Source organism: Pseudophryne corroboree, chromosome 6 (genome assembly GCF_028390025.1).
Source record: "Pseudophryne corroboree isolate aPseCor3 chromosome 6, aPseCor3.hap2, whole genome shotgun sequence".
Classification (NCBI taxonomy): Eukaryota; Metazoa; Chordata; class Amphibia; order Anura; family Myobatrachidae; genus Pseudophryne; species Pseudophryne corroboree.
Genome location: NC_086449.1, coordinates 564,622,273 through 564,646,381, shown reverse-complemented (window position 1 = coordinate 564,646,381; position 24,109 = coordinate 564,622,273). Strand labels below are relative to the sequence as shown.

General features: G+C 44.6%; 1 protein-coding gene across 1 annotated transcript in view; it reads right to left on the bottom strand.

The window, feature by feature from the left end:
* Nucleotides 1-24,109, bottom strand: part of LOC134932925 (putative tetratricopeptide repeat protein 41) — a 244,185-nt gene that overhangs the window by 129,967 nt on the left and 90,109 nt on the right. Inside the window, exon 5 of the mRNA XM_063927785.1 lies at nucleotides 20,528-20,691. Coding sequence (XP_063783855.1) covers nucleotides 20,528-20,691 — 164 coding nt within the window. The remainder of the gene's footprint in view (nucleotides 1-20,527; nucleotides 20,692-24,109) is intronic.

Here is a 24,109-nt window from a genome sequence, read left to right as displayed (position 1 = left end):
GTTCGGATAAATGGTAAAGATTCTCACTTGTTCCAGATTAGTAATGGTACCCGGCAGGGGTGCCCCCTGTCACCATTAATATTTGCCATGACAATCGAACCTCTGGCGTGCATGGTGAGGGCTAACGCTTATATAAAGGGTATAGTAGTTGGAGACGCGGAGTTCAAACTATCGCTGTTTGCTGACGATGTTTTGCTGACCCTTTCCTCCCCTCATACGTCTATGCCTAATCTGTTCCAAACTCTGTCATCACATTCTTTTTATTCAGTTTACCGAATTAATTATACTAAGTCAGGAGCTCTTCCTCTGCATCTCAGTGAGGAAACCAGATCTTTTTTAGCTGCTAACTTTAACTTTTCCTGGCTCTCCAAGACAATAAAATATTTGGGCATTTTTATATCAAAATCCTATGGGTCCCTATATTCTGAGAATTTTCCGACACTTTAATTGTATTGAGTCTGATCTACGAGCTTGGGACAAACAAATAACATGGTTTGGACACATTGTCTCAGTGAAAATGAATATCTTACCCAGGCTCATATATTTGATTCAAACGATTTCAGTGCGCATTCCTGCGGAGACTCTAAGCCAAATGCAGAAACTCATATTGAAATTTATTTGGTCCAATAAACCTCCTAGAATTAAGACCTCTATCTTGACTAGATGCCCAGTTGATGGAGGTAGAGGCTTACCGGATTTACGAAAATATTACCTTGCAATTCACGTAAGCCAGGCACTTACTTGGTTTTCTCAATCCTCTTATTTACCCTGGATACAAATTGAACTCTCGCTGGCTAAATCTTCAACTTTGGTATCCCTTTTAACGCCAATTAAAACTACTCAGGAGGTGCAGGCTTGTACTCCTACTACAAAATTCAGTTGTTCTTTGTGGTGTTTCTAGATTCGGCACTAAAAGCTCTCCACATTCCCGTCTCCCATCACCTCTATATGGGATAATCCAGATTTTCCCCCTGGTTCCTCCTTACACTCACACTCATGGCTTCACTTGAATCCATGACCCAAATTTGTCTTTGACTTTATTGAAGGTAATTCCTGGCGCTCTTTAGATGTTCTATGTGACAAGTATGGAATCTCTCATCCTGTATTTATGAGTATTTACAACTCCGCTCCTTTTTAAATTCCTTGCCTAAGACTATGGTCTTTCGCCAACTTACTCCATTTGAAAGATTGTGTATCTACTCCCCCATACGACAAGGTATTATCTCCATACTTTACGGTTTACTACACTCTCTAAAGTCGGTTGAAACCCTTCCACATGAGAGTAAATGGGAACAAGATTAAGGCCCTCCACCTGAGGAGGACTCATGGGAAATCATTATATAAAATGTTGCTCAGTCTTCTATATCTTCTCTAATTAAAGAGAATTCTTATAAAGTCTATACCAGATGGTATTTTGTTCCAACGAAATTAGCAAAGATTTGCCCTGGGTCTTCCCCATTATGCTGGAGAGACTGTGGTCAAACTGGAGATCTTAAACACATTTGGTGGTCTTGCCCCAGAGGCCATCCTTTCTGGGAACAAATTGAAACCCTTATTGGGTCTATTCTTTCTTCTCAGGTGGTCCTGGGTCCTTGGACGGCTTTGTTGGGTCTTCCATTGTCTAATTTAAGTAATATTGCAAATAAACTTGTTCTTCAAATTTTACATGCCGCCAGATGTGTGATAGCTAAATGTTGGAAAAAAACTTTTCTCCACCCATGAGTATGGTATTATCTAAAATATGGTATATTTCTACGATGGAGAAAATCACCTCCTCTTTACATGATAGATCAGATAAATATGACAAAATTTGGGAACCATGGTTCTCTTATTCTAAAACCTTTATTTCACGGGTATGATATATCTCTTTGGACTTACATTCACTATGTTCTTATATGATTGTATTACTGTTTTTCGGTTTTTATATGATGTACATCTTCTGCATCCTCAGCCTACAAGTTCATCTCTGTAACTTTTCAGGGTGGTTCCCCTCCCCCTCCTCTCTCTTCTTCTTCTTCTTCCTTTCTTTTTCTTCTCCTTCCTACTATTTTTTTTTTTTTTTTTTTTGTATGGGTTATCTGTCGGTATATCTTACCGTTTCTGTTAAATTATATTTCTAAAAAACGTAATGTCAAAATATGTGCAGCTGATGTACTTTCTTCTCTGTATGTATCCCATGTGGTACCTGATGTTTTATTTCGAAATGCTCTGCAACTTCAATATTTTCTTGTCTGTACTGTTTTGTATGACATTCTCCCAATAAAAATAATTCTAAAAAAATAAATAAATAGCATTTAATTCCTTGGACGCAGGGAAGGTTAGCGAGGCTTTCTCATTGTCAGTGAAGTAAGCCTCCTCAACCTGCTCAGCTGTTGTATCAGCAATATTCAACACATCCTTAATAGCCTCTATCATTAACTGCAAGAGATGTGGCCCCCCCTGAGCACATCCCCATCACCGTCTGCCATGTCAGAATCGGTATCCATGTCATCTTGCATAATCTGTGCAAGAGCACGTTTGTGGGAACCTACAGAGGGGGACCCTGAGGTAACAGAACCAGACCAAACTGCCATAGAGTTCCGTAAAACCTGAGTTGCAGATTCATTCTGTGCAACTCTAGTAGAGATCTGAGAAATCATAGATTTGATAGAGGATAACCATTCAGGCTCCCTTGCTGGTATCTGCACTAAAACAGTGCAATCCTGATGACATGGAATGAGATCATCCTGAGAGGACATATCCTCTGCAGCATATGACATAGCTAAATGGAGACCACAGACACTCCACACACACACGCAGGGGAGGATAGACAGAGTTTCACCCCCAAGAATGGCAAGAGAGACACAGAGATTGGAGCCAACCCACACACAGCGCTTTCAAGGTATAGGGAGACCCCAACCAGCGCTGACTGTGCACCTTAATAGGTTACACAGTCTGTACACAGCCTCCCCCCCCCTTCTACAACCCCCTGGTACCGTAAGAGATAGCTGGAGTTGATATGGAAGGACTGCTCTTCACTGACTGTGATTCTGCAGGCAGGAAAACGGCGTTGAATGCTGCTGGGTCCACTCTTGAGGAGAAGCTTCGCCCCCTTAATAGCGCTGTCTTCCCGCTCTTCTGGAGATTATACTGGCCTGAGGAATCATGCTGGCAGCGATCCTGGGACCCTGACAGGCTTAGAGGTCAGTGTAGGGTGTAGGCGCTGGCTCAGGGCGCCCCTCACAGCACCGCACTATGTATAGCTGAGCCCCAGAGCGCAGTTAGTAATGCGCTCCATACCCTGTTGCCGCCATCTTTACACCGGCTCCCCGCTTGCTAAGGGGGGCCGGTGACTGACTCGCCACTGATCTTCTGGCTCCGTAAGGGGGTGGTGGCATGCTGCGGGGGTGGGCAATCCCCTGTGGAGCTCAGTGTCCTGTCAGCGGAGATAATGGCTCAGACCCCGTAGGGCGGACACTACTCCCCCCCTTAGTCCCACGAAGCAGGGAGGCTGTTGCCAGCAGCCTCCCTGTAAAATAATAAACTCTAAAAATAAACTTTTACCAGAGAAGCTCTGTAGAGCTCCCCTAGCTGTGACTGGCTCCTCCGGGCACATTTTCTAAACTGAGTCTGGTAGGAGGGGCATAGAGGGAGGAGCCAGCCCACACTCTCAAACTCTTAAAGTGCCAATGGCTCCTAGTGGACCCATCTATACCCCATGGTACTAATGTGGACCCCAGCATCCTCTAGGACAGAAGAGAAAGTAGCTGAGGATTTTTTCTTTATATTAAAGTAAGATTCCTCACTCTCCTCTGTCACCTTATCAGTGATATTGAGGGCTTCCCTGATAGCATCTATGAGAGCCTCTATTCCCTGCGACAGAGTACACTCTCCCACCTCTGAGTCCACCTCACCCTCCTCCATTTCTGACTCCTTATTATCATAGGGAAAAGAAAAAATGAGAGAGAAAGAGGTAGAAGTGGAGAACCACTCTCCTAAAACTTAACTTTTATTATATCCATAAAAATAATTTAGAGAATACATTCTCTTTATCTAAAAAGGGCGAAATATAGACACACTACATATAATACAACATGTAACAAGATAAAAGGTACAGGTTTTTGGGATCTCCAATGGGCCTTAGCCCTCCCAGTTACTGGAAAATATATTTATGAATGACCCTATTAAAGATTTAGTCAAGACCTTTAGGGCATTTTTCTTGGTTCTGCTGCCTCGTATGTGCTATTGCATTATATACGTAGGTGAGAGACCCTTACTTGTGCCAGTCTCTAGAGTCATAGACAATGCCAGAGCTTTAATGGAGAGTGTCTCATTCACTTCTACTTTTGGTTGGTGACCATAGGGTCAGTGCAGCCAATGAGAAAGCTACTAACACTTAACCTGCTCTGGTGTTGAAAAAAGAGTACAGAGTGTATAACAGGCAAGACTATATCGCAAATTTCGTGGTTCTGCTGCCATGCATGTGCTCAAGCATTATATGCGTGGTGAGAGACCATTACTGATGCTAGTCAATAGAAATAAAGATACAGCCAAACAGTATGCACTGTGTCCCATTCGCCTTAGATACTGGCTGATAATACTATGATCAGTGCAGCCAGTTCGCGGGTTACTGACACTTTGCTACTGAGGTGTTGAAAATATAGAGGCAATATAATCTTCATCTATAAACACCTGTTGCATATTAGCACAAAAGATCAGCATTAATTATTGTTCACCGAGCAGATAATATTCTCTCAGCACCTATCATTGGTGTTTGCTCAAATTATGTTTCATATGCATGGATAAGTAATAAATATATAGTTTTTAAACCACTAATATTTCAGAATGTGGCTTAAATATCCTACTTGCCTATATATCTCTTTCTCTTATATGACTACTAAGGATTACTAATAAACATTCCTCAAATTGGATAACACTTGTTTTTTGTGGTATATATCTTGGCTACATAGCACAAAATTTCATATAAATATATGTATATACACCAAAATAGCCTGTTGCTCCCAGCAGCAGTTTTTATAGTGTTACCCTGAGCATATAGAGTACTTAGGGTTAATCCCAGGTATATGCTCAGTCAGAGAGGATATTAGTAATCAATTATAGCATACCTGTCTAATAAATTAATACTTCAGGATTTGTGCCATAATATTTAAACATCAGGGTCATTAAAAAAAAAAAAAAAATTTCCGGAGGCATAGTAGAGTTTAGCATACTAAATTTTGTGAAGCACATATATAAAGCCTATAGTGGTCTAACATTCATAGCAACAGATATCATGATAGACAATTAATTACATATAGTACATAGACCATACAGGTGATAATGTGCTGCTCATTACGATATTAGACCAGTGTGATACTTATAGCTGGCGGCTTCACAAGAGTATTAATTTAGCTCATACGACCTGTACCAGGGGGCCGCCCGCCGTGCGCACTGGCAGGGTGCCCTAAACGCTTCCTTCCTTTAATGTACGTTTCGCCGTGGCTTGTTCACAAAGGGGGGAACAGCTTCTGATTGTTGTCAGTCCAAGTTCCTTAAAAACCGTTAACCACTCCCCCGGAGGCGGACGCAAACGATGACGTCCTCTATTCACGGGGCAATCATTTTTACTCAAGTATAAAAAATAATCTCTTTTTGATTATAACACGATTGGTTAGCGGTTTCCACCATTATCAATTATATTCCAGTCATATATTAACTACATTGAGATGTACCTAAGTATATATCACTAGGCTACTATCAGCAGATCGCAAAGATCAAGATTTGAGGAATTGTCTAGGTACAGAGGTCTCTATGAGCTGGCGAAGAAGCACCAATCTCAAAGATACACTGGTCAGCAGCCACTTCCAAAGAGCACACAATAAACAACCAATACTTAAAGGTACCTACCCATGTGGCAATTGTACAGCCTGTCAGTACATAATCAAAACTAATAAAATAGTCACTAAGTTTGGAAAGGAAATTAAAATACAGGACTATATGAATTGTAAAACGACGGGAGTGATCTACTGTCTACAATGCCCCTGTGGCCTTCGATATGTAGGCATGACCTCAAGAACAACGAGAGTACGGATTTTGGAGCATGCCACCAACATCCGAAATGCCAAGAGCGAAATGAAAAAGCTGAGGAAAATAACATCGGTAGCCAAACATTTTTTGTTAAATCATGATGGTGATCCTCGCTGCCTTAAAGCATTTGGCTTAGAACATGTCAAATTAAATATTAGGAAGGGAGATCTGAATAACATTCTACTCAGAAAAGAAACTGAGTGGATTTTTCTCCTCAACACGGTCACACCAGGGGGTCTTAATGAATTCAATAGTTATGCCTCATTTCTCTGAGAATATAGAGAACTTATTTAGTGACACTTAGATAACATACATTCATGTACATTGATTTGTGCAGTGCACATAATCTCTCCTCTCATTGAAACTTAATCCACTATCTAGATATGGATAATTAATGGGGCCTTTTTATACAACATAGAGGACTCCATTTCTTTTATGGTTCCATGAGGGCACACAAAATATGTTTCTGTATATATATATATATATATATATATATATATATATATATACACATATAAATTCTTTTCACGCTGAATTTATAGGTCAGCGGCATCAATACTTACCAATTTACTAATTCTATCATAATATTAATTCTTCTTTCACATTTATCAGTAGGTTGTAGTTTCACTTTACATATATCTTTTTTCAGACCACTATTGTCCTTCACTATTCCGGTATTCTTATTTAGAAACATTAATGTATCATATACACACTACTAATGGAGGTGGAAGACAAAATAAATAATAATAATAAACATATAGGATACTCTATACTCCTATAATGATTTCACAGGTTAAATTCTTTATTCACCAAGGTCACGATTAAAAACAAAAAATAAAAAACAAAAAATAGAAAATAATTATTTCACAGTCAGCTTATAATAGGTTTTCCCCACTCAAAACCCCCTCCCCCCCCCCCTCCCTCCTTCCACTCCCCACTTCCCTTTATACACAATTATATTATAATCAACAGCTAGGACAAAAATGCACTAGGTTAAATAACAATTTTAGTTAAGATATGAATAAAATAATATAGAACCAATTACTACATTGAAGAAGATGTTATGCCCCTGTTTTATCAATCAGAAGTGTGATCTATAGTAAATGCTGAATAGTGAATGTATATCTGCACAATAAAGAATGATTAGGGATAATTGTAAGCAAATGTTATATTCCTGATGTTCCCTACCAGGAATCTCATTAACATGCAAGATCTCTATGTGAAGTTTATACATCTATAAGTGAATGATGTTTTAAAAACTGCCTTTTTTACAATATAGGACTGAAGATAATAGTTGCTTATTATCTACTTTCAGCAACATGAAAGCTATCTACATAGGATGATATTTAGTAACATGACTCATTATATCTTTTCTTACATATTATCTCATCTTCCCAGTTTCTTTTATTCATATTTATTTTTATATTTATTTTTATTTTCATCTTTATTCTTATTTTCTTTTATGCTTTGGATGTCCGCACATAATTATAGTCATTATCAGCCGTCACTTGTTGTGACTATCTTGCTTCAATAACAATTCGTAATTACTTTGTTATTATCCTGTTTTAATAACAATTTGCTCTCGTGGCGTTTCTACTATATTGGTTAAATAACAATTAACAACAAGTATCAGGCTCTATTTCTCCCTTCTAATGTGGTCTTTATCTATAATAACTATTATTTTTGTACATGTTTGTCCATTTTCATATCGAGTGGATGGCAGCGTGCTTTTTCGTTTGTTTTTATGATTGAAGGTGATCATGTATATGGTCCACGTACTTAGATCCGGGACAACTGCAATGAATGCAGGTGTTGTCTTGGATCAACTGGACACCTGACACGTGTAATCAGGAGTCTCTGTGTCTTTGTAGGTTTCAGATAGAGTCTACTGACATGTGTTGGAGTGTACATCGCTGCAGCCGATACACGGCTTTATGTGGTCATTGCCGACGCAAGCTGACAGCCAGCCGGACTCGGGTCTGTCAGAGATGATTGCATATATTAAGCGCACTGGCTGATTGCCGTGAGGGCTGCAGACAGTATAGTTTCAGTGTTGGACATCTGACCTATGTAGCTCCATTGCTCTGAAATGTGTCTTTGCGATCTGCTGATAGTAGCCTAGTGATATATACTTAAGGGGGGTACACACGGAGAGATCCGTGCTTAAAATCTGAGCAATCTTGCTAGATTGCTTAGATTTTAAGCACGGATCTGCCGTGTGTATGCCCCCCAGCGATAGCGATGCGCAGCCCCGCGCATCGCTATCGCCGGTGCTAGATTGAGCCTGCATGCAGGCTCAATCTAGCGGGTCGCTCACTTCACCGTTGTGTGAAGTGAGCGGCTCCCCGTCGGCTTTCCCCCTCGCTCAGCACATCGCGCTGTGCTGAGCGGGGAGAGAGATGTGTGCTGAGCGGTCTGTGTTAAGATCGCTCAGCACACATCTCTCCCATGAGTACCCCCCTTTAGGTACATCTCAATGTAGTTAATATATGACTGGAATATAATTGATAATGGTGGAAACCGCTAACCAGTCGTGTTATAATCAAAAAGAGATTATTTTTTATACTTGAGTAAAAATGATTGCCCCGTGAATAGAGGACGTCATCGTTTGCGTCCGCCTCCGGGGGAGTGGTTAACGGTTTTTAAGGAACTTGGACTGACAACAATCAGAAGCTGTTCCCCCCTTTGTGAACAAGCCACGGCGAAACGTACGTTAAAGGAAGGAAGCGTTTAGGGCACCCTGCCAGTGCGCACGGCGGGCGGCCCCCTGGTACAGGTCGTATGAGCTAAATTAATACTCTTGTGAAGCCGCCAGCTATAAGTATCACACTGGTCTAATATCGTAATGAGCAGCACATTATCACCTGTATGGTCTATGTACTATATGTAATTAATTGTCTATCATGATATCTGTTGCTATGAATGTTAGACCACTATAGGCTTTATATATGTGCTTCACAAAATTTAGTATGCTAAACTCTACTATGCCTCCGGAAATTTTTTTTTTTTTTTTAATGACCCTGATGTTTAAATATTATGGCACAAATCCTGAAGTATTAATTTATTAGACAGGTATGCTATAATTGATTACTAATATCCTCTCTGACTGAGCATATACCTGGGATTAACCCTAAGTACTCTATATGCTCAGGGTAACACTATAAAAACTGCTGCTGGGAGCAACAGGCTATTTTGGTGTATATACATATATTTATATGAAATTTTGTGCTATGTAGCCAAGATATATACCACAAAAAACAAGTGTTATCCAATTTGAGGAATGTTTATTAGTAATCCTTAGTAGTCATATAAGAGAAAGAGATATATAGGCAAGTAGGATATTTAAGCCACATTCTGAAATATTAGTGGTTTAAAAACTATATATTTATTACTTATCCATGCATATGAAACATAATTTGAGCAAACACCAATGATAGGTGCTGAGAGAATATTATCTGCTCGGTGAACAATAATTAATGCTGATCTTTTGTGCTAATATGCAACAGGTGTTTATAGATGAAGATTATATTGCCTCTATATTTTCAACACCTCAGTAGCAAAGTGTCAGTAACCCGCGAACTGGCTGCACTGATCATAGTATTATCAGCCAGTATCTAAGGCGAATGGGACACAGTGCATACTGTTTGGCTGTATCTTTATTTCTATTGACTAGCATCAGTAATGGTCTCTCACCACGCATATAATGCTTGAGCACATGCATGGCAGCAGAACCACGAAATTTGCGATATAGTCTTGCCTGTTATACACTCTGTACTCTTTTTTCAACACCAGAGCAGGTTAAGTGTTAGTAGCTTTCTCATTGGCTGCACTGACCCTATGGTCACCAACCAAAAGTAGAAGTGAATGAGACACTCTCCATTAAAGCTCTGGCATTGTCTATGACTCTAGAGACTGGCACACGTAAGGGTCTCTCACCTACGTATATAATGCAATAGCACATACGAGGCAGCAGAACCAAGAAAAATGCCCTAAAGGTCTTGACTAAATCTTTAATAGGGTCATTCATAAATATATTTTCCAGTAACTGGGAGGGCTAAGGCCCATTGGAGATCCCAAAAACCTGTACGTTTTATCTTGTTACATGTTGTATTATATGTAGTGTGTCTATATTTCGCCCTTTTTAGATAAAGAGAATGTATTCTCTAAATTATTTTTATGGATATAATAAAAGTTAAGTTTTAGGAGAGTGGTTCTCCACTTCTACCTCTTTCTCTCTCGTTTTTTCTTTTCCCTAATATTGATCCAATGGTGTAGCACATAGAGACAAACACCTACAGAGTGCCCCATTCTAGGAGAGTTCTTGTTTACCTCTCTCGGTAAAGTCTTGTATAATAATTGAACCTAACTCTCAGGGAGCACCCCCCATTATCCACAATTAAAATATTGGCACAGTAGTGCAGGGTACAGAAATTTGTGGTAAGGGTGTCATTTATTTATAATTTCTAGATTGTCCTTTGATTTTGACTTAATAATTGTCCTTAAGACTGTGCGGCTAGCAAACCCTCTTTTTTCTTCCTTATTATCATAGTCAGATTGCAGGATATGGGCCAAAGAACGTTTTGAGGACAATTGGCAGGGGACTGAGATGCTGGTCTGGGTACTGAGTACTTTTTCATAAACTCAGCCATAGACTGTCTTAAGTATTGTGTCTCTTTCTCATTCCAAGATAATTTAGTAGAAATGGTGGAAATCATTCCCGCTAGCCTGGGAAGGGATACTACACTTAGTACACACTAGTGAACCCCCTGGAGAAGAGGAAGACTGTGCCTTACATGAAACACACTCTTTGCCTGACATACTGTAGCAGTGACAGCACTCACACACAGGGAAAGGTTAAATACACAATTAACCAACAAAGATCCCTTCCAGGAAGACACAGAGAGATTATGGAACCAGCACATGGCGCCCTTATCGATAATGCCAAGCTTAGCCGGGTCGCAGACAAAGTACCTAGATTAGGGACTTAGTACACTAATGAGTTGCTGCCCTTCACCGCTATGACCCCCTGGTACCGCTGAGGTAATCTGCAGTCTCTCCAGAGGAGCTGCGCATCCCTGTCAGTCAGCATCTGTGTCAGCTGCAGCAGGGAAAGTGGTGCATGTGAGCTGCTGGATCCGCTTATAGGGAAGCCTCGCCCCTTCAATGGCGTGCGGTCTTCCCACTTTTCTTTATACTGGCTGTGTGTGTCTATGTACATTAAAAAAACCTCCTTTTATGGCTGTGGAGCCAGTCTGGGTACTGTGTACGCTGTAGTGTACATAGTCAGGAGACTCAGTCTGCCCCATTTAGAAGCCGTGCGTCTCTGTACCCTCATACCGCCATAATGGCCGGCGAGTAGCTAACCGTGATACCGGTTTAGTACTCACCACTCTTCATTCTTCTGGCTCTGTTAGGGGTGGTGGCGTGCTGCGGGAATGTACGCTCGCCGTGGTGGGGCTTGCAAATAGTTCCTTCAGGAGGTAGCGTCCTGTCAGCGGGGAACAGGACCATTAACCCTGAGAGAGGTAAGTCCCACAAAGCAGGCAGGCTGGTGCCATCCAGTCCTGCCTGAAAATAACAAACTCTTCAGGAGCTTCCAGAGACGTGACCAGCTCCTCCGGGCACATTTTCTAAACTGAGTCTGCTAGGAGGGGCATAGAGGGAGGAGCCAGCACACCTAATCAAACTTCTATAGTGCCCATGGCTCCTAGTGGACCCGTCTATACCCCATGGTACAAAATGGATTCCCAGTATCCCAAGGTACGTAAGAGAAATAATTGAAAGCTATTAAATATGCATTGTTCAGGAAATGAATGATCATGTTGGAAAATTGTGGTCAGATGGAATGAATGAACAAATCACAGTGGTGAGGCAAGCTACTTGGGAAAAGTTGCCAAATCCCATTTACTATTCCAACTATTCATACGTGGGGGGAATGTAATAGCCCGTGAGAAGCAGGAAGTGTGAGACTTTGTGCAAGTTCTGCCATTTTTAAAACGGCAATAACTTACACGGCAAAACCAACCCGGTTTTGCCATGTAAATGATTACCACTTGAAAAAAAAAATGTTAGAACTCGCACAAAGTCTAGCACTTCCTGCTTCACACAGGCTATTACATTCCCCCCATTATATTCAACAGTGCCCCCCACACCCAGCGACAATGCACATAACACCAGAAATACCCCTCACACATTATGCCAGGACAGTAACCTCTCACTATGCACTGGCACGTATCCTGCCATGTACAACATCCCATTCTTTTGACTATTATATAGTATAGTATTGTACTGATTATATTCTCTGCTGTTCATTGGGAAATGGTATGGTATTGAAGGCCGACCACACTTAGTCGACAGTGTCTAGGTCGACCACTATTGGTCGACAGGGTCTCTAGGTCGACAGGTGAAAAGGTCGACATGATTTTTTGAATTTTTTTTTTATGTTGTTTTTGCCATACAGTGACTGGGAACCCCAATTATTGCACCTCGTTCCCTCGCATGGCTTGCTCCGCTTGCCATGCTGCGGGGATACGGGTTACCGTTCCCAATCGTAGTTCATTTGGATCGTAAAGTATGAAAAAATAGGATTTTAATACCTATCGGTAAATCCTTTTCTCTAAGTCCGTAGAGGATGCTGGGGACTCCGTAAGGACCATGGGGCATAGACGGTATCCGCAGGAGACATGGGCACACTATAAGACCTTGAATGGGTGTGAACTGGCTCTTCCCTCTATGCCCCTCCTCCAGACTCCAGTTAGAGAACTGTGCCCAGGGAGACGGACATTTCGAGGAAAGAATTTATTGTTTAAACACGGTGAGTGTCATACCAGCTCACACCTCGAACATACCGCAGAACGTGGCATTCAATAGAATACCAGCCAATGGCATGAACAATACACAGCCACATGCTGAGAGAATATGTAACACAACCTGTGTGTCAACACAACCAATAATAAGACACCGCATGCCATGGCATGAACAACGGCAGCAACAGCCTGACAGAGAAGAAACACCACAAAGCGCAACCAAAATGAATAACAGCAGACACAGTACGCACTGGGACGGGCGCCCAGCATCCTCTATGGACTAGGAGAAAAGGATTTACCGGTAGGTATTAAAATCCTATTTTCTCTTACGTCCTAGAGCAGTGATTTTCAACCTTTTTCAGTTCGCGACACACCAAAAAGATTTAAAAATTGCCAAGGCACACCATCGGTACCCCACGGAAAAATAAAACACACACAGGGAAATAAAACAAACATATTTGTCCCCAAGGGGAAAACACAGACACATTGTCCCCAACAGTTAAAATAATGCGCAGTACTTGAACACATTGCCACAGTACTTCCACACATTGCCCCCCCATAGTAATGCCACCACACACACCGACCCCCACAGTAATGCCACCACACACCGACCCCCACAGTAATGCCACCAGACACACCAACCCCCACAGTAATGCCACCAGACACACCGACCCCCACAGTAATGCCACTACACATGCCGACCCCCACAGTAATGCCACCACACACACCGACCCCAACAGTAATGCCACCACACACATCGACCCCAACAGTAATGCCACCACACACACTGACCCCCACAGTAATGCCACCACACACACTGACCCACACAGTAATGCCACCAGACACATTGACCCCCACAGTAATGCCACCAGACACACCGACCCCCACAGTAATGCCACCAGACACACCGACCCCCACAGTAATGCCACCAGACACCCCCACCCCCACAGTAATGCCACCAGACACACTGACCCCCACAGTAATGCCACCACACACACTGACCCCCATAGTAATGCCAACAGACACACTGACCCCCATAGTAATGCCACCAGACACACTGACCCCCATAGTAACTCCACCACACACATAGTAATGGCACTGCACACACATCATAAAGCACTGGCCCAAACCTTTTTTGTTTTCCCCCTTAGCGGCAGGAGCAGTGAGGAGCAGAACAGAGCAGCATGGGCCACGTAGGTACACTAGACGCTACCCGGGATGGATGGTGATGTGTACGTGACCTATGAGTCACGTACACGTCGTAGGGGTCACGGGCGGGCCCGCAGGAGAGCTGCCATCTTCACTATACAGTGACCGCAGAAGAACTGCCTGCGCTGCCCGATAGTGATGCTGTAAATCAGTATCACTATTGGGCAGCGCAGGCAGCTCTTACGCGATCATTGTATAGTGAAGACGGCTGCGCAGCAGGGATCTCTGGCAGCGGCACACTTGACAACCGCTGGCGGCACAGCGGTTGAAAAACACTGTCCTAGAGGATGGTGGGGACTCCAAAAGGACCATGGGTTCTATACCAAAGCTCCAAAACGGGCGGGAGAGTGCGGACGACTCTGCAGCACCGACTGAGCAAACATGAGGTCCCCATCAGCCAGGGTAACAAACTTATAGAGCTTAGCAAAAGTGTTTGAACCCAACTAAGTAGCCGCTCGGCAAAGTTAAACCGCCGAAACTCCTCGGGCATCCGCCCAAAAAGAGCCTATTTTCCTAGTAGAATGGGTCTCCACCGACTTCGGTAACAGCAATCCAGCCGTAGAATGAGCACGCCGAATCATATCACAGATCTAGCGTGTAACAGACTGCAGAGACGCAGGCGCCCCAATCACACTGGGAGCATACCGGACAAACAGAGCCTCTGTTTCCCCAATCTGAGCCAAATTGACAACATAAAAATTCAAAGCCCTGACTACATCGAGAGACCTTGAATCAGCCAATGCTTAAGTAACCACAGGCATCAATAGGCTGGTTTCTGCGAAACACAGAAACCACTTTTTGGCAGAACTATTATCCGAGTTCTCAATTCCGCACTACCCACATGGAAGATCAAACAGGGGCTCTTGTGAGACAAAGCCGCTACATCCGACACCTGCCTTGCGGACGCCAAAGCCAAAAGCATGACCACTCTCCAAGAGAGAAATTTTAACACAATCTTTCATAAAGGTTCCAATCAGTGTGACACAAGAAAACGCAACACCACGTCAAGGTCCCACGGTGCCAATGGGGGCACAAATGGAGGTTGGATGTGCAGTACTCCTTTCATGAAGGTCCGAACTTCTGGAAAGGTAGCCAATTCTTTACTTGAAAGAAAATTTATAAGGCCAAAAGCGCACTGAAATGGAGCCTAACTTTAGGCCTGCATCCACACCTGCTTGCAAAGAATGGAGAAGAACGACCCAGCTGAAAGTCTTCCATAGTAGCCTTCTTGGATTCACACCAAGACACATATTTACGCCAAATACGGTGGTAAGGCTTTGCCGTTACTTCTTTTCTAGCCTGAAGAAGTGTGGAAATTACTTCACTGGGAATACCCTTTCGGGCTAGGATATGGCGTTCAACCGCCACGCCGTCAAACGCAGCCGCGGTAAGTCTTGATACACGCCCGGATCTTGCTGTAACAGTTCCTCCCGTAGAGGAAGAGGCTCTGGATCTTCTATGAGTAAATTTTGAAGAACTGGATACCAAGACCTGAACCTTTGTTCTTCTTACGTTTATCACCTTCAGAAGAGTAAAAAAGGAGGGGACACATAGACCGACTGAAAACACCCAAGGTGTCACGAGGGCGTCCACCGCTATAGCTTGAGTGTCCCTTGACCTGGAACAATATCCCTGAGGTCTCTCATTGAGGCGAGACGCCAACAAATTGAGGCACTCCGCAAAGACATGTCACTTCTGTGAAAACTTCTCGATGACGACTGTATTTCTCTCGGATGGAGATCGCGTCTGCAGAGGAAATCTATTTCTCAGTCGTTCACATCCGGAATGAAGACTGCTAATATAGCGTTTACCAGTCTTTCCACCCAGCGGAAAACTTTTGCGGCTTCTGCCATTGCGGCTTTGCTCCTTGTTCCGCCCTAGCGGCTCATTTACGCCACTGCTGTCAAGTCGTCCGACAGAATCAAGACGGCAGATCACAAAGAATATGTTCGTTGAAAATAGCTCTTAATTCAAGAAAGCTTATTGCAGACAAGCTTCCCAGCTTGACCTTTTCCTCTGGAAATACTTCCCTTGCAAGGACTGCTCCCCAGCCTCGGAGATCTGCATGCATGGACACCAGGATCTAGTCCTGGATCCCGAACCTTCGTCCCTCTAGGAGGTGAGAACTGAGCAGACACCTCAGGAGCGATATCCTGGCCATTAGGATTATATTCCGGTGCATGTGCAGGTGAGACCCGGACCACATTTTCAACTGGTCCCGTGAAAACCACTCTGGCATTTGACCTGTTCACCGAAAAGGCCTCTTAGGCCGCACCCATCTTCTTCATCAACGGAACATATTGATGGATTGTCACTGCAAATCTGATCCGACTCCGGATCCTCAGACCTCTTTCCACAGGAAAACACAGAACCTCAACCGTTCAGTATCTACTCTGATACCCATCTCCGACATCTGCGTCGTTGGGAACAACAGCCATTCCCTGTGCTGAAGAACAGTCAGAGAGAAACAATGATTTGCATCACTTGTTTCTTGACCTCGCCATAATCAGGAGAGCGTCTCAGTACAGAATAACAATGGCTCTTACTATTGAAAGAAAACCATCATACTGCCATCACTCCGGTGAAATGGCAAAGACAATCCTGGATATCAACCCAGGTAAGCTGAATGCGTAGAAAAAACGCATTTAAACCCTTTTCTACCTTTACGTGCTGGAGCTCCCTGGCCTGAGAGATTCCATCCTGTAGTTCAACTTCGTAAATAGAAATCTTTGTTTATTTTATTTTTATTTTTTTAATCAGGGACAGCAGGACAATGTCCTGAACCTGACGCAACTCTGGTATGGTGTCGCGTACTACCTCCCCTTCCAGAGGGGAATCGGTAAGATCTATTTGAAAAATCAGTGAGGGGTATGATCTGTAAACTCCAGTATGTCCCCCTTTGGATTCCATTATTAACTCACAGGTCCAAGTCCATTCCCGGACTGACTGAAGAGTATTAGACGAGTTCCCACCGGTGTGGGCTCCAGCCAGATAGACCCAGTGACATGCGGTGGATGTGGTAGAAACAGAAGACGATAACCGCTTCTGCGAACCTAACAAGGTTGCAGAACTCTAACCTTTTCACCTTCCGCCATCTGCACAGAAAGGGAAAAAAGAACAGTATCGAACCTGTTAAAATGACTGCAACCCACAAAAAAATGCGTCACCAACCGTTGTGAGGGAACCTATCACACCAAGGTAGACTTACCAGTGGTATCTGCCGAGAGCGACTTAACTGAGGCATCCCCAAACAGCTGTACACCGTCACAGGGAAAAACTCCAGTATCTCTCGGAGTCAGCTTCAGCATTCCCCCGGCCACCCCTCCTGTATACGCACGGCAGCCTGCCGCAATGTTATAGAGAAGAACCAACATAAGAAACATCCCCTCTCTCTCTAGGGTAATTCTATCGGATGCCTTTCCGAATACAAGCACTCCCCCATGCGCATGTAATGCAAATAACTTCAAAGCATAGAAATAAAATATCACTTAGCTTCCTGTATACGATCCGTTGTGACAGGGCCCCGTGTCGACCAGGAGTTGACTTTCACAGTATAATATCCGCGGCGGGAAAAGAATAAACACTCGGACTCCTTGTGAGGATCTGAGACCAACTCGTCACGGCCGACCTAGAGCTTTATCAACAGAGCGACCAGTGACATCAATGTGTTCTGAATGTGTATGTCCATGTACTGAATGCCCCAGTTGTGGATCTAACCAGGAAACCTTATGGTCGACATAAAACATAGTATTTGTCGACAGCAGGGAGTAGTACCAGGCAAAATAACAGTCTTGCGACCCCGAGGGGTCCGAGGGAGGTATACGTATATAATTTTAATATCACTCCCCCACTACCATGTCTGTGCTCGAGCTACAGGCCCATGTAACCGTACCATACATATAATTATATATACAGGCATAAGTTAGTTACAGCATGTTAATTTACACCCAGTATTAACAGTTGGTGCCGACGGGGTCTCCCATAACGTGTTTACTCTATGAAAAGTATACAACCACCGACCTGCTGACACTTCATTTACTCAATCAAGTACCACAGAAGTCGGCGATGCCGACAGAGAGATTCCCATAACTGTCTGCGACAGAGCACTCACACATGTCGACACATGTGTACTAAAAGCTATAGTGGGTATCTGACAGGGAAAACACAGACACTTATGAAAAACACACTGACTACACGCCCATTATCTAATATAGTGCTATACTTTAAGCTATATTGCACTAATCACTGTGCCCCCCTTCGTTTACACTGCAACTGTACACAGTGCTTTTTCCGGGGGCTGTTGGAGAAAATGGCGCTGTATCGTGCTGGGAGGGCTAAGCCACGCCCCCTTCTCGGCGCGCTTCAGCCCCGCTGTTATTTTAGCGTTTCATGCTGGCGGGGGTTCGTATACAGTGTCCGTGCACTGTATACATGTCATGCCAGGCTTCTTAGAGAGGTATATTGCTGCCCAGGGCGCCCCCCCCTGCGCCCTGCACCCTTGTAGTGCCGTTGGTGTGTGGGAGCAATGGCGCGCAGCGCGCCCGCTGCGCGGTACCTCCAGGACACTGAAGTCTTCTGCCGTCACTGAAGTCTTCTGTACTTACCCGGCTTCTTTCTTCTGGCTTCTGTGAGGGGGGTGACGGCGCGGCTCCGGGAACAAGCAGCTAGGCGCACCAAGTGATCGAACCCTCTGGATCTAATGGTGTCCAGTAGCCTAAGAAGCAGAGCCCTTAACTCACAGAAGTAGGTCTGACTTCTCTCCCCTCAGTCCCTCGATGCAGAGAGCCTGTAGCCAGCAGGTCTCCCTGAAAATAATAAACCTAACATAGGGGGTAATTCCAAGTTGATCGCAGCAGGAAATTTTTTAGCAGTTGGGCAAAACCATGTGCACTGCAGGGGAGGCAGATATAACATGTGCAGAGAGAGATAGATTTGGGTGTGGTGAGTTCAATCTGCAATTTAAATTGCAGTGTAAAAATAAAGCAGCCAGTATTTACCCTGCACAGAAACAAAATAACCCACCCAAATCTAACTCTCTCTGCAAATGTTATATCTGCCCCCCTGCAGTGCACATGGTTTTGCCCAACTGCTAAAAATTTTCCTGCTACGATCAGCTTGGAATTACCCCCATAAAGTATTTTCCAGAGAAACTCAGTAGAGCTCCCCTAGTGTGTGACCAGTCTCTCCTGGGCACAGAATCTAACTGGAGTCTGGAGGAGGGGCATAGAGGGAGGAGCCAGTTCACACCCAGTCAAAGTATTATAGTGTGCCCATGTCTCCTGCGGATCCTGTCTATGCCCCATGGTCCTTACGGAGTCCCCAGCATCCTCTAGGACGTATGAGAAATTTAAAAAAAGAAAAAATGTGAAAAACTCATGTAGACCTTTTGACCTGTCAACCTAGAACATGTCGACCTAGAGACCCTGTCGACCTAGAACCCTGTCGTCCAATAGTGGTTGACCTAGACACTATCGACCTAAGTCTTGTCGACCTAGAGACCGGATACCATTGGGAAAATGGGTTGCAAGAGAAAATGTGACCACAACATTTTATTCTAGACAGCAGGCTTTAATCAACTATCTGCGGTGCCTGAGGTATGTGGCAACATATGTAAGGCGGGATAGGTACTTCCAGAATAGAAGACTTTTGACAGAGTTGACCACCTTAACAAATTATTGAAATATTTTGGAACAAACATTCGCTGAATTTAAATGAAATACAGCTTGGAGTGTAATTAGCTGAGTGCAGAGCATTTATGATTTTTTTATTTAAATGGTGTGGTCACATACCTCAGGCATCGCAGATAGTTAATTCTCAGTGTTGCTCTAATACAGTTCTTGCTATTTATAGGAATAGCACTATGGCCCTCATTCCGAGTTGTTTGCTCGCTCCTATTTTTAGCAGAATTGCTAATAGGCTAAAATCCGGCAGTTCTGCGCCTGCGTATGCACGGCAGGGCGCACGCGCTAAGCAATTTTACACAAAACTATGCTATTTTACTCACGGCGAACAAAGCTTTTCAATCGCTCTGCTGATCGTAGTGTGATTGACAGGAAGTGGGTGTTTCTGGGCGGAAACTGGCCGTTTTCAGGGAGTGTGCTAAAAAACGCAGGCGAGCCAGGTAAAAATGCAGGAGTGGCTGAAGAAACGGAGGAGTGGCTAGCCGGACGCTGAGCATGTTTGTGACATCAAACCAGGAACTAAACGGACTGAGGTGATCGCAATCTAGGAGTAGGTCTGGAGCTACTCAGAAACTGCAAGGAAATACTTTATAGCAGAATTGCTAATCTTTCATTAGCAATTCTGCTATGCTAAGGTACACTCCCAGAGGGCGGCGGCTTTGCGTTTGCATTTCTGCTAAAAGTAGCTAGCGAGCAAACAACTCGGAATGAGGGCCCATATCCACATACAATGCATTTAGTTCACTATACACATGGAAACTTTACTTGCTGTGCGTGTTGACCATGAGTTCCAGACAGTTCATCCACTCCGTCCAGTACAAGGACACATGGTTTCAGTGCAACAGATGCCAAAAAAGCCTCAACAAGTAGTGGGAACTCCCACATGTCACTGAAGTTCTCATTGGAATAAACGTCATTAGTTTCGATTCCTGAAGAATAAATGCATGTATATGGTACTATATTCTAAAAAATATTAAAGATTTTTTTGTTTGTTTGTGCTTTAAAATACTAATTCTGTAAACAAAGTATCAAAATATTTTCTAATCTTATTAATAATGGGATTTCAAATTAAAGAATGATGGAAAATATATATATATATTTCTTAGCAACTGTGGGCCTAATTCAGAGTTGATCATAGCAGCAAATTTGTTAGCAGTTGGGCAAAACCATGGGGGTCATTCTGACCCGTTCACTCGCTGCGTTTTAACGCAGCAGAGCGAACGGGTCCCTGCTGCGCATACACCGGCGCCGTAGAGCGCAGGCGCGAGCCAGATGGCCTAAGGCCGTAGCAGGGATGCGATCGCCTCTGCCTGATTGACAGGCAGAGGCGATCGCTGGGCGGGAGGGGGCGGAACGGCGGCATTTGGCCGCCGTTTCGTGGGTTTGGTCCGGCCAACGCAGGCGTGGCTGGACCGAACGGGGGGCGGGCCGCAGCGGCTGCTTGACGTCACACGCAGCCGCTGCAGGCCAGGAAGCGATGAGTAGCTCCCGGCCAGCACGCTAAAGCTGCGCTGGTCGGGAGCTACTCTTGAAGTGCAAAGGCATTGCCGCTAAATTTAACACAGCTACGATCAACTTGGAATGACCTGCTATGTGCGCACTGCAGGGGGGGGCAGATATAACATATGCAGAGAGAGTTAGATTTGGGTGGGGGTTGTTCAGACTGAAATCTAAATTGCAGTGTAAAAATAAAGCAGCCATTATTTACCCTGCACAGAAACAAAATAACCCACCCAAATCTAACTCTCTCTGCAAATGTTATATCTGCCCCCTCTGCAGTGCACATGGTTTTGCCCAACTGCTAACAAACTTGCTGCTGCGATCAACTCTGAATTACCCCCTGTGATTACTGTGGCCAGCAGTGTTCGGGCAGCCCATGGCACCCCCTACCCCACGCAGCGGCTGCATAGCAGCCTTGTACTGTGTCCTGATCAGTGCTGATGGGGCAGTGTGGCAGCACCCCTTCCAGTGAGCCGGGCCATCAGACGGAGGGGAGCCGCCAGCACAATGCAGCCTTACTGCCCTGGGATGGCCAGCCGCAGCTGCCGCTCCTGGCTCAGCATGCTGCTCGGCTTCCTGCTGGCATTGCGGCTCATGCTGACCCAGCCGTGGAGCTGCACTGATACAACCGGCGGAGAGGAGGAGGCAGGGGCAGAGGAGTAGCTGCGGTGTCCAGCCCAAACTGATATGCGATATCCTAGGACGCAGCACTGGATCACAAATGCATGCAGGAGGCATCTACTTATACTTATGCCTCCTGCTGCATTAACATATCTGAGCATCACTCCTGCCTCCAGGTAAGCAGCAACGATGCTCCCTCCAACCACATCAGAATCAGGCTCCAAGAGCAATAGCAACAGCAACATCTTGCTAAATATTACTAATGTTGGGCACACAGGCTACCATTATCTGTCCAATCCGCCTGATATCAGCGGATGAGCCAGATAATTGCAGCGTGTATGTGGCTGACCGACCCGAAAATATTGATTGGTCGGGCATGCCGGATCGTATAGTGGTTCTCAAACTCGGTCCTCAGGACCCCACACAGTTCACGTTTTCCATGTCACCCAGCAGGTGCACTGTGTATCACCAACTGTCACATTTTAAAAATCTACAGGTGACCTGCAAAACATGGACCGTGTGGGGTCCTGAGGACCGAGTCTGAGAACCTGTGGGACTCTAGCATGTATCTCCGATGAGATATTTTAAAGTGTCATATCGGCCGCATCGGGCAGTGTATGCCCTACCGCGGCCGACTGATAGACATTCCCCTGTTTCTTCACTTGGGATATTATCAGGGTCAGATAGAATGCCTGTCGGTTTAACGGGAATTTTATCTGGCCATGTATGCCCAGCATTAATGATACTGTTTACATTTACTGAATTTCTAACAAATAAAATCATGACATTTAATTTTGCACTAAGTCGTCTACTGGGAAAAACGAGATTTATGGTAAGAACTTACCGTTGTTAAATCTCTTTCTGCGAGGTACACTGGGCTCCACAAGGATTAACATTGGGGTGTAGAGTAGGATCTTGATCCAGGGCACCAACAGGCTCAAAGCTTTAGACTGTTCCCAAGATGCCCAGCGCTGCCTCCTGTATAACCCCACCTCCATGCCAGTGAGCTCAGTTTCGTTAACCAGCCCAATGCAGTAGCAGGTACCAGAGACGACAACCGCTCGTAGCCAATTATACCACACACTCACCGCAGGAGCGGGTGTCAGCGGCTAATGCCATACCAACCCAAAGAAACCAAGTGCGGCAGGGTGGGTGCCTTGTGGAACCTCGCAGAGAGAGATTTAACAACGGTAAGTTCTTACCATAAATCTCGTTTTCTGCTGCGGGGTACACTGGGCTCCACAAGGATTAACATTGGGGGTGTCCTAAAGCAATTCCTTATGGGAGGGGACGCACTATAGCGGCGACAAGAACCCGGCGTCCAAAGGAAGCATCCTGGGAGGCGGAAGTATCAAAGGCCTAGAACCTAATGAACGTGTTCCTCGAGGACCACGTAGCCGCCTTGCACAATTGTTCAAGGGTCGCACCACGGTGGGCCGCCCAAGAAGGTCCAACCGACCGAGTAGAATGGGCTTTGATGGTAGCAGGAACCGGACGACCAGCCTGTACATAAGCATGTGCAATCATCATTCTAATCCATCTGGTCAGAGTCTGCTTAGAAGCAGGCCAGCCACGTTTGTGAAAACCAAACAACACAAAAAGAGAATCGGATTTCCTAATGGAGGAAGTTCTCTTCACATAGATACGGAGGGTATCCGTTTGGATGGTCGACCATGTTATGGTCGACAGTCATTAGGTCGACCACTATTGGTCGACATTGACATGGTCGACATGGACACATGGTCGACACATGAAAATGGTCGACACATGAAAGGTCGACACATGAAATTGTCGACATTCATTTTTCAAATTTTTTTTCTTTTGGGGAACTTTTCCATACTTTACGATCCACGTGGACTACGATTGGGAACGGTAATCTGTGCCGAGCGCAGTGGTATCGGAGCGAGGCACCTTCCCCAAAGCATGGCGAGCAAAGCGAGCCATGCGAGGGAACGCGGTGCACTAATTGGGGTTCCACGTCACTTTACGCAGAAAACGACACCAAAAAAAGTGAAAAAAACTCATGTTGACCCTTTCATGTGTCGACCCTTTTCATGTGTCGACCATTTGTCCATGTCGACCATGTCAATGTCGACCAATAGTGGTCGACCTAATGACTGTCGACCATTACATGGTCGACCATTCATACCGGAACCGATACGGAGAGCCCGTACCACATCCAAAGACAGCTCTTTGGAAGACAACTCAGGAGAATTAAAGGCCAGA